The sequence below is a fragment of the Rhinichthys klamathensis genome, unplaced genomic scaffold (genome assembly GCF_029890125.1).
Source record: "Rhinichthys klamathensis goyatoka isolate OS25496 unplaced genomic scaffold, OSU_Roscu_1.1 h1tg000633l_1, whole genome shotgun sequence".
NCBI classification, from domain to species: Eukaryota; Metazoa; Chordata; class Actinopteri; order Cypriniformes; family Leuciscidae; genus Rhinichthys; species Rhinichthys klamathensis.
In genome coordinates this window covers 256232-268350 of record NW_026607079.1, presented here as the reverse complement: position 1 = coordinate 268350, position 12119 = coordinate 256232, and the positions used below count along the sequence as shown (strand labels likewise).

Genomic DNA, 12119 nt, shown 5'->3' with positions numbered 1-12119 from the left:
TTGTTTGTTCCTGTGTTTTCTCATGCTGGATCTTGCCACCGTCTCTACAATTATTGTTTATGATCGCACAACTTTGCTGGATTTACGGTTTTCAACAAACCATTGCCTGAACGCCCAAACCTTAAAAACACCTCCGCCGCTGTCTGCTTTTACTTCTCCATTCCTGAGCTATCCTGTCTATCTACTTCCAGGCAGTAAGCGCCGCAAGAGACGGGGTAGGAGAAGCGGGCTACATGTCAAAAAAAGGACTCACCTAAATTCTCCGTTGCAGAGGAGTGGTGTCGAACTAGGACCTGGCGGTTCGCGGATATGCTATCGGTGGCTTCGGCCCGTTAGCGCTGACAACACTGGCGCTCCTTTTTCCTGTCACCGCCGTTCATTTGGCAGTCATCCTCGGGGTTCTACCCTAGACAATCTTCGTCCAATTTCACGTGTGTCCTCTTTGCCTGTCAACTCGACTTCACTCTGTATGGCACTATGTAACACCAGATCGCTCAGCAACAAAACTTTTGTTCTAAACGATGTCATCACCACTAACAGTCTGGATTTGTTCTTTCTCACGGAGACCTGGTTATCTCCCGGTGATGTTAGTGCATTTTCTGAAATCCTTCCCTTTGGCTATTTGTTTCTGAACACTCCACGGCAAACGGGTAGGGGCGGGGGGATAGCTACTATATACAGACAGTCCCTGAAGTGCCGTCAACTGTCCACTAGAGGGTACTCCAGCTTTGAGTTGCAGACGTTTGTACTCACTCTACCTAATCCAATTTTTTGTGCAGTAATCTACCGGCCCCCAAAACTAAATGGAAAGTTTTTGTCTGGCTTTTTGGCAAAATTTGACTATTTTAATCTGTGGTGATTTCAACATTCATGTTTGTTGCCCCTTTGATAAATCTGCTAATGATTTTAAGGCACTTTTAGACTCTTTAGACCTAAACGGTGGCTCTCTCAAAACTTTCTTCATTTGAATGAAGGTAAGACCGAGTATATATTGTTCACGCAGGACTCACCTTGCAGCTCTCTTAGTTTTGGCCCTCTCACGCCCCAGTTTGCATCCACTGTTCGTAACCTGGGTGTTGCTTTCGACAATAGATTGCATTTTGACAAACAGATTGGTGCAGTCGTTAAGAGTAGCTTTTTCCAGCTTAGGCTCCTCAGTAAGGTGAAATCATTCCTGTCCCGTGCTGATCTAGAAAGAGCCATTCATGCATTTATCAGCTCAAAGCTGGATTATTGTAATGCCCTCTACACTGGGCTTAACCTATCACTTCTCAACCGTCTTCAGATGGTTCAAAACGCAGCAGCCCGTCTCCTTACAAATACCCATAAACATACTCATATCACCCCCGTCCTCTGTTCACTTCATTGGCTCCCGGTACGTTTTAGGGTGGAGTATAAGGTTCTGATGTTTGTTTTTAAGGCCATTAATGGTCTGGCCCCAGCTTACCTCTCTGAGCTGGTCACTGTATACCATTCTGCCAGAACCCTCCGCTCCTCTCAGAACACCTCTTTGATTATCCCCAAGTTTAGATGCAAAAAGTTTGGAGGCCGATCTTTTGCCATCCAGGGTCCTACTTTGTGGAATGCCTTACCTACTACCCTTCGTAACATTACTGTGTTTAGTGTTTTTAAATCACAGTTGAAAACGTTTCTTTTCAGGAAGGCTTTCAACACGTAATCTTTTTTTTTTTTTTTTTTTTTTTTTTTTTTTTTAGTCGTTGTGTTAGTTACTTTCAATTTTTATATACTGTTGTCTTTTTATGTGTTTTATGGAAAGCGCTTTGTGCACCTTTTTGGGTGTTGTAATGGCGCTATATAAATAAAAATTGAATTGAAGTGTCCACTATCCTCTCCCTATGGAGGATCCCTTTCCCACTCTACAGATAGTGTTGTGAATTTCGGTTCGCGTACCCCGAAGTGATAAAATAAAACATAATTCTGTATCAATTTATAGGCAAGACAAGTAGTTTGTTTAGGCATGGGTTGTATGGAATTACAAACCTGCGCACATATTTTCAAAAGCACATAACTATAGAATCAATTCTGAATGTGCATGTGAACGCCGTCAGCGTTAATCACAGGTTCGCGTTTAAAGTCTGATCATTTCGACGGAAGTGAATCAATCAAAATTAACTTTAGCTGGAAATAACATTATTCAAGAACCGCTATAAAGCCAAAACAATCTGTTACCTTAAATTGTTTATCTCTGTAAAGCTGCTTTGAAACAATCCATTGTTAAAAGCGCTATATAAATGAAGATGACTTGACTTGACTTTTCCAACCATGGTAATAAGCAATTTATGCATGCATAAATATAGGTCTTCAGTAGACTAATATCCAGTGCAGCCCGTTTTACTACAACAAACCAGAAAACAATAAATGGACAATGCTGAATATATAGCCTTTGTTTTTTTAAATGTCTAAAAATAGATTTAACAGCATGTTGGATACATGCAGCTCTTAAAGTGACAGCAGCCAATAAATCTTCTGCTGATTTTTGTCCTTTAATGTTAATCTAACAAAAGACAATCATCCACTGCTCTTGATTGAATGACCTGTAAAAATAGTCTTCACTGTAAAAATTAAATATAGATTTATCCTTCTCAGTGTTATTTTATATTTGATTTCTGTACTTGAAAATTATGTATCTAAACATTAACCACAAGCCCAACCGTGCCAGTAAAAAATTCGGCGAGCCCTGCTGGAGCAGCTCTAAATATTCATTAATATGAAATGATAGATCGAATATATTAGTGAAGCTACAATACGTTTTAACAGGCATAATTAGTTAACTGATGGAAGTATCTTTGCTAAATTAATTAAGCTGACTAAATTGATTCATATACTTTTTGATTTCACTACCCAAATGCATTGAATATACAGGTGTCAGTACTCTGTATCAAGTACCTTAAATCTTTCACCATTAAAAACTAAACGGTGATGCCTATGTCAATAATGCCCAGGTTTTGTAAACTGATACTTGCCTTTTTTTTTATTAGCAAACTTTTTGACATTGGCTGAGAAGTGCGGTTTCTATCGCTGATACAGACTAAAAATTTAACTTCAATGTAACTTTGTCATTGTAAAAACAAGCAGAACAGTGTGTACTGTATAACATTGGTGGCCAAAACATGCATATTCCCACATTGATCAGACATGTTTCAATACAATAAGTATCAGTTGAATGCCAATTCACCATTTGGTTTAAGACCACTAAAAATGTGTACAATTTACTCATGGAGCCACAGCAAAATTGCCATATCTCTGGGAATAAACCATTCAGAGCCTTAAAAATGAGCACCTGAGACGCGCCGTGGTGAGGAGCAGAGAGCCGTCTCAGGTGCTGCGGTTATCACTCCGCCCAAGTAGCAGTGCTTCGCCTTCAGAGAATATAGTTCCCAGTATTTATACGGTTAAAATATGTCTGTGTCTCAGGTGACTTTGTTTTTTGTACACTCTGTGACTATACAAATCACAACATGTAAATAGGAAAATGTTTGCGTTATTTTGTCACTTATTTGGATTAGTATGCTAGCTGCAACCATTTACATCCAGTCTTTGTGCTAAGCTAGGCTAGCGGTGGGTGCGTCAAACAGACTTATAGCACGCACGGAGATGAAAAAGGTATGTATGGACTTATCTAACTCTGGGGGATAAGGTGAATAGGCTAAAGTCCCAAAAAGTCGGAGTGTTCCTTTAAGAACCAGAATCTATGGTATGGCCATTTTTGGAGGATCTACTACATTTTGGAAAAATGTGCAGAATATAATCAGATTTTCTTTTATTAGAAATGCAAACTTTTTTCTTTTTTTATATGATATCTGGACGTTGAATTAAACATGCAACATAATATATATATATATATATATATACACACACATAACATAATGTGACAACAATGTAGCATACTACTGTAATGTAATGATACTGTTTCACATAATATTTTTTTAAATAGTTGGCCAATCTCCTATTTTTTCCTGTTAAGCTTAAATGTGATATCATACATTTATTTTTCACTGCATATCAAATACACATTTGATACTATTATTTACCAGATGCATAGATGACCTGATGCTTGTGTTTCCGGAAAGAACACTGTTATGTCAGACGGGCGGTTACTTACTCTGCAGTTCATGAAAACAAAAGCGAATTAGAAAAGGACGGACTCAAGTGTCTTATGTGGGAGATCACAGCCTGAAGGTTTTGTTGGACTCGGTGAATGTGAACTTCTCTGAATTAATACAGATCATCGAAGCTGCTCTAGTTTATCAAAGATCATGTTGTCGCTTCTGGGCTTTATTATTGAGAGTGAAGTATCAAAACCACACAAAAATACAAGCACTGTGAAAACAAATATACACAAATATATGCATTAGGATATGTGAGATTGTACAGTGTTTTGCTGACAGTTTGAAGAGCTCATGTGTTATTTGTGTAAATGTTTTGTTAAACTTCAATATGAACTGCAGCTTTAAAATGCTACAAATATATTGTTACATCTAATGGCGTAATTGTTTTGTTCTATTTTCTATTCCTTTCCCCTTCTTTCTTTCTGTTTACTTCCCGTAAGCAGGATAATGGCTGCCAGCTACACATTTCTCGTTGTAATGGGCTTTATGCACAGCTTCACTACTTCCTGAACTTTAGCCAGCTCCTTTGTTTCCTTTCTGCCATTATTGGACAAACTGATTAATCCAGGTGTGCCTGATTATTGTTACTGAGGCCAGGCACACCTGGATTAATCAGTTTGTCCAATAATGGCAGACAGGAAACAAAGGAGCTGGCTAAAGTTCAGGAAGTAGTGAAGCTGTGCATAAAGCCAACAAAGTTTACTAATTTGTAAGTTTTTATTTGCTTGTATATACTCTTATTTTCCATGGCAACAATTTATTTTAATTAATTAAATTATACTGAAAAGCAGCTCTAAACAGACAATGGTAAACAGTCATTATTCAGGTGAAATCAGTTCAGTGTTGATTCAGTTCAACTATAAAGCAGTTCTGTAGAAAAAAGTGATGTCATCGCCCAGTTCAGTGCAGTCAGATCAGTAATATTGCTGAATATCAGAGGCCAAACTCCATCAGGCTGCGATCGAGGAAACCAAACTCCATCAGGTGACAGAAGGGAGGAAAACAAAACTTTGGAGAAACCAGGCTCAGTCAGCTCAGGAGAACACTGTGATTATGAATCAGGAAGCATTACAGGTCAGAAATCAGATTGTGGATTGGTAGCATTCAAAATATTTAAGGTGGACTTGCACTACTCAGGTCCACCTTAAAACCACTATACGGTCATCTTTACATGTAGGTCCAATTTTATAAAATTACACACATTATAAAAACACTTGATATTTAATGGTATTAGATACTTTTGGTACCTCCAAAAAAACATTTCCAGTTGGTTTGGTTTGTTAAAGGTGTTTTAAATGCATGTTTGAACTGATTTTCGCTGCATTTACACGGTTCTGACCAGCAGGTGTCACCAGTGTGTGGCATTTCAAAGGTGAATCAGTGAATCATTTTGGGAAGCAATTCATAACACTTCATTTCTTCCATCACTGACAAACATAAGAGTCAACCCAGGCATGGGGCAAGACAGGTAAAATAAAGAGTAAATCCGAACAATGCAAAAACGGCTTACAACAAGAGGTTATTTAGCAGTATATTCACTTCATCTATTTTTTAAACCATAAATTGCAGAGTGAAAACACTTCTATAATTAATCAATGAACCGTTTTAGTGAGATGTCTTTCTTCGTTAGTGCAACATTTACATCAACTGCTTAAACGTACTATGTTTAATATGTGTGCCGTATGTAATGTAAATATATTTTTGTTGAATATGTTTTTTTAGGCACCAAGGGAAGCACTTTCTAATTTCTTGTACATGCAATGATAATAAAGGCATTCTATTCTATTCTATTCTATTCTATTCTATTCTATTCTATTCTATTCTATTCTATTCTATTGAATGAAACATTCAACTCAAATGAATGACATTTTGTTTGGAAAAAACGTAAACAATGTGATGAAAAACTATTTCTGGTTTAAAAATGTACAAATTGTGCACATAAGTAGCCTACCAAATAATTAAAAATATTAGGAAAAGATTCAAATCAAAATACTACTAATACATTTGTTACAGTAGCTACTTATTAATCTTTGTTAATGTTTGTTAATAGAAATACAGCTGTTCATTGTTTGTTCATGTTAGTTCACAGTGCATTAACTAATGTTAACAAATACACCTTTTGATTTTAATAATGTATTAATAAATGTTGAAATTAACTAAGATTATTAAATGCGGTAGAAGTATTGTTAATTCTTAGTCCATGTAAATTAAAGTAGTTAATTAATGTTAACTAATGAAACCTTATTATAAGTTGTTACCTAATATACGGTAAATGGGGGACAAGCCCAAACATATAGAAATTCTGGCAAATATCACCCTTTAACACACTTAAAAATAAGGAAAGTTACACTTAACAACACTTTACACAAGTGTAAAGTTATTATAATAAAGGGATTACAAAAAAGTATCCCTAATAAGAATAAATAATCACGCATGTAAATAATAATGAATTCAATTCACATTTATTTGCAAAGCGCTTTTCACAAAACACACATTGTTTCACAAAATTTCACTTTACAATTTAGAGTGATCTGTTATCAGAGGTAACTGTCTAAATTATGCATTTAAAACAATTACATATAGAAAATCATAGTTAGCTAAAAATATATCAAACAATGTAATAATTTAGGCAGAAACAATGATCTCATTGAAGTGATTGAGCAGAATGTGAGGGTTGTAGTGTCGTCGAGTGTCCAGCAGCGGTCGCTGTGTCCTCAGAGAATCCGTGATGTCCAGATCATCAGCCGGACACTGACTGAAGCAACTGGTGCTTAAGACGCGACGCACCACGACAAACATCGCGCTGACGCGGGTACGCGAGGATTAACGCCCGTCTAAACACGTCTTTCACGGGTTTCCAGTGGAACTAGAGGAATATATGGAGCCCATCTTGAAGTTTTCATGCGGAGAAAGGTCAGTGTGTTCATATCCCGCGTTCATTAAAGTCTCTGTGGATAATGACACGCGTCTGAGGAGAGAAACCGCTCGCGAGACTTTTACATTGTTACAAGAATATTACACTGATACATGTGTGTTTGTGTTTCATCACGTTCTGTGTGTTTGTATCATTGTGGCTATGATTATTTGTGCTTCATTGTATCTGTGTGTCCTTGTTTGTGTCTTAAACATCCTTTCACGTGTTAACAGTTTCCTCTGCATGTTTCTGAGTGACAAACATGTTTTTTTGTGTCACATAGGTGAGATCCAGCATGCATGTCACAGTTAAACTGATTCGTGAAGAACTATTCTGTGTGTAAAAGAAAATAAGTTGCCAGCAATCTTCGAATATGCCTAATGACAACAAATATATTTACATATTTTTTTTACAGTCATTTATACACACACCATGACATTTTGAGACATTTGACTGAATTGTTTCTCATCATTTTAAATGCCATTTAATCTAAAGGTTTATACTTAAATGTTTGTAGACACATAAATTATGCTTCAAATAATACATGTGCACAAATAAAATGTGTGTAAATTGTCATGCATCACATGACCACATCATTCCCATTTGTATTATTTTATAGAGCTTACTATTAGAATGATAAAATTTGGAAATTAATTGTAATAGAATGGGTGTGTCCAAACATTTAACTGTCAGAGTTTTTATTGTTAATTTTAGCCTTGTTTAGTTTGTTTGAACTAGTGCAGTATTTACTGTGGCCTGTTACATGAAGCTAGTTAAACAAACTCTTGAGATTAGAGTTGAAAAAAACAAAACAAATCCAACCTGGTTTACATCAGGTTCTGCCGGTTCACAATGCCGATATAAACAATTTCTGTCGACTCAGGGTTATATATATATATATATACATACATACAGGTGAAACTCGAAAAATTAGAATATCGTGCAAAAGTTATAATTTTGATGATTATGGCTTACAGTTTATGAAAACCTTACAGCTTATGAAAACCCTAAATTCAAAATCTCAGAAAATTAAAATATTTCATGAAATCAATAAAAAAAGGATTTTAAATACAGAAATGTCGGCCCTCTGAAAAGTATAATCATGCATATGTATATAGTTAAATATATTAGTTTCACCTTTTAATTTGAATGACTGAATTACATGAACTGTTGCACAATATTCACATTTGTCAAGTTTTACCTGTGTGTGTATATATAGATATATAGTAAATCGACCACTGAGCTAATCAGTGACTGATTACATTGTGGATGTGTTTGTTTGTGATGTTTGTGCATGTGATCATAAGTTTTCTTTCTTAAAGTGCCGCTGTTATGCTTTTTTGGTTATTCTCTTTCATGAAGTGCAATACAGCTGTTTGTGAATGTAAAAGCTCTGCAAAGTTTCAAAGATCAAACAATAAATAGAGTTTTTGTCTCCGAAAAGAAAGAAACGATTCTGAACTTCTGAAATGAGTCGTCAGTAATTCCTGTCTCACTTTCTGCGCAAACCTGTGAACCTTTGTTACAAATTTGCATAATGCCAGTCTGTGCTCTCATTGGCTGAAGAGCGTTTCTTTGCCCCGCCCTCAAACACTGTAGTTGTATCTGAGACTGGAAGAGTTTGGTTCGTGTTGTTCATGTCGAGAAGACCAAAGCAAATCTCCTTTGATGAGATTAAAACCCACGCCATCGTTACTCTACGTATCAGTGTCTCGAGCTGAGGAACAGCTTCAATTCTACGGCTGGGACAATATATCGATGCATCGCGATTCGGGGATCGATTCCAATTTTTTCCGAATGCATCGCGAATCGATTCTGAGCTTAGTTTTTACCAGCAGATGGCGCTGTAGGCTAGTTTTTAACCGTACGCTCAAATGCTCATGAAGAAGCGCGCTCGTGCGTTCGGCTGATTCAGAGAATGCACTCGCACCTCAGAATGCTATTATGACGCACGCGAGTTTAATGTAAACAGCCCACAGCAAACACCCTTGTAATTCACTTCAACCTTTTCGAACTATATGAATGATTATTTTATAGAAGGTTCAAGTGGTGTGTGTAAGGCATTGGAAGGCAGCAGATTACTGCACACAGCGCCATCTGCTGTTAAAAACTAAGCTCAGAACCGATTCGAGAGAGAATCGCGATGCATTCGGAAAAAATTGGAATCGATCCAGAATCATTTCTCGATTCACGATGCATTGATTTATTGTCCCAGCCCTATTAAAGGGGCACTTGGCAACTCTAGCCATTTCTTCGCTGATTTTCACTTTTGTTGTCGCATGTTTTCTCATCGAGCTCCCCCTACAGCTGTGCGGCGTATATATTTCACAACACTGCCGTAAAATAACTCACTTCCTCCCGCTTTCTACCGCTGCTCATCATCATGTGCTTTAGTTATTATCGGAGCCGGCCAACTTTATCGTGTGGAGCTATGTCTACCGAGGTGGGGAATACATCATACACAGTATCATAGAATTATGTCGAATTGCCATAAAGCAGTTCGTGTTTCTCGCTCGTTCTCACTTCTCACGCGACTTGCTATTTCCAACTTACCGGGACGTTAGTCCCCATGTTGCAAGGTTGGTTTTCCGCCTTATAGCTAGCAACCGCCTTCCGCTAGGTTATTGAACCATTCAAATGATTTCTAAACGGTTTTATTAAGTTGAAATAGTTGCCAAGTGCCCCTTTAAATTCAGATGCCGTAATGGCCGTTTGGTTTCTGACACGCGCTGTAATGGTGTGTTCACACCGAACGCGAATAGAGCATCAAATACGCGTCTATCGCGTCTAGTTAGACGCTTGAACATTCACTCGAGTTAAAATTTTTCAACTTGCGCGGAAGACATTCGCGGCAAACGCGTCGCCCAATTCGCGTCATTCGCAACGCCCGGCGCAAATGATGTGTCTTCGCGTCTTTGCATTGACTTTGTATGTAATCTACTCGCGCAAATAATTAAATTCGCGTTCGGTGTGAACACACCATAAGCGGTCGACCAATCACAACAGACTTAGCTTTCTGACCAATCAGAGCAGAGCAAGTTTAGAGACACTGAATCCTTTATCAAACCGTTTCAGCAGTGATGGGAATAACGGCGTTATATTTTTCCAGTAACGAGTAATCTAATTGATTACTCTTCTCATCTTAATAACGCCGTTACCGTTACTGCCAAAAAATGCGGCGCGTTACTATAACTGATGAAGCTGTTTTTTTTTCATCAGACCAACTAGATCTCTGAGTGAGAGGCAAATACTTTTTTTACTGTTCTTCCTTGGTTAGTGGGCAGAGCACGAGACAAGCGCATACATGCTGACGATTGGCTGAGGTAGAGTAAAATGTCATTGTAAGCCAATCAGAGGTAGAGTTGGGCGGGTGTTCTAAAGCACGCATAGTAGTGATGGGCATTCGGCTCTTTTGACTCAGCTCACTGAAAAGAGCCGGCTCTTTTGGCTCACAAACGGCTCTTTAAATGACTTTGACTATAATATTTCAATTTTTATTACATAATTATTTAATTTCTATAGGCTAAATTTGTAAGAGTCGGCTCTTCAGATATGCGAGCCAGCTACCGACGTTCACCTAAAAGAGTCGGCTCATGCGCGAATCGCGAACGAGTCGATCCATCATCACTAACAGCTAACGCTCATGAATTGCGAACGACCCATCATAACGCATAGTTATGGACAGGACAGGACACACAACGAACAACACAAGCCAGTCAGTCAACGAGAGACAGGTATGCCGACGAGCCCAAATAATCCAAAAGTAGCCTTCTCTAAATGGTATATTATGTTAAGTTTTCATTTCCGTCCGTCATGTCCATGCACAATATGTTGCGATCATCCATCCACTAAAGAACAATCCAGATACAATTTCTCAGTGTTATTTATTTGTTAGTTTTCATCTCAATGCGCTGGCATAACATCAGTGACAGTGCACGAGGGAGCAGCAGCACGACATTCATCTCAAGGAAGGAACACAAGCTGCTGAGTCAAAATAAAAGTCCCCATTTGTTCACACATGCGCACAATGAACTCTTGCACATTTTTAGTATACAACCGTCAATAGCATAAAGTAAAAACAAAATAACAGTAAGAAACATAAAATAATATAGTTAATGAGAACATATAACTCCACAGCTTAAAGGCACACTGTGGAACTTTTCAACCTTTATAATATATTACCAAAACCCATTGAGATGGTACATCGACTTACAATAGGTTGAATGACACGTCTGCCGAAGCCTGAAGGTGTCTGTATCGCTTTTTACTAGTACTATGTAACTTCGGGTTTCGGGTAGGAACCCGAGCACAAAAAGAACTACAAAATTCGACCGCTTTACGGCATACGTCACTTCCCCCACCACCCCAACTTCCTCTAGCGTGAGAGCTCAACTCGCGTTTGATTGCCGGCGTCTGTATGTTGTCTTCATGGCTGAATCAACAGCTACTCGGAAGAAAGCGAAGAAAACAAAGATTTTGTCAGAGGAGACCAAAAAAAGAAAAAGGGAGAGTTTAAAATAAACATCGGCATAAAAGTGTAGCCTATATATAATGTAATATTTACTGCGAATTCGTGTAACAAAACTGATATAAGTCACAACATACTGCCGTATACAAATGTAAATGGGTTTTTTTTCCTTTCAGCTCATATATGTTTGTATTTGTGTAAAAGGAAAAACAAACTGAAGACTACAAATAACGGAAATATGTAGTGAGTTATATCAGTTTTGTTACACGATTTCCCGACTACTCGATTTCATCTCCAACCCATTGCAAAGAGATCCTGAAGACGTTAATTGTTTGCTTCAGGTGTGTTTGATTAGGGTTGGAGATGAACTGTGCAGGACAGACGATCGGCAGGAGCAGGATTGGGCAACCCTTGTCAATGCGACTTACCTGATCAGACATTGTTTTCTGCGTATGCTACTTTTATTCAATTTGTTTTCTTTATAGGATTTATATTATTAATCTTATATTTATATTATTATTTTGGTCAGTAGTGAATCGATTAACTTTCTCCAACATACAAATCAAATGCCGTCTGCACACACATAAAGACACGGGAGGTTGACTGT

General features: G+C 37.8%; 1 protein-coding gene across 13 annotated transcripts in view; it reads left to right on the top strand.

The window, feature by feature from the left end:
- The first annotated feature begins 6855 nt into the window (after positions 1–6855).
- Positions 6856–12119, top strand: part of LOC130076194 (peripheral-type benzodiazepine receptor-associated protein 1) — a 187628-nt gene continuing 182364 nt past the window's right edge. For 11 of the 13 annotated variants that reach the window (XM_056241180.1, XM_056241189.1, XM_056241178.1 and 8 more), the window contains exon 1: positions 6857–7043. In XM_056241180.1, coding sequence (XP_056097155.1) covers positions 7032–7043 — 12 coding nt within the window. In that variant the 5' untranslated portion in view covers positions 6857–7031. Of the gene's footprint in view, positions 7044–12119 lie in introns of all 13 variants that reach the window. The other 2 variants (XM_056241186.1, XM_056241188.1) reach the window with 2 other exon arrangements.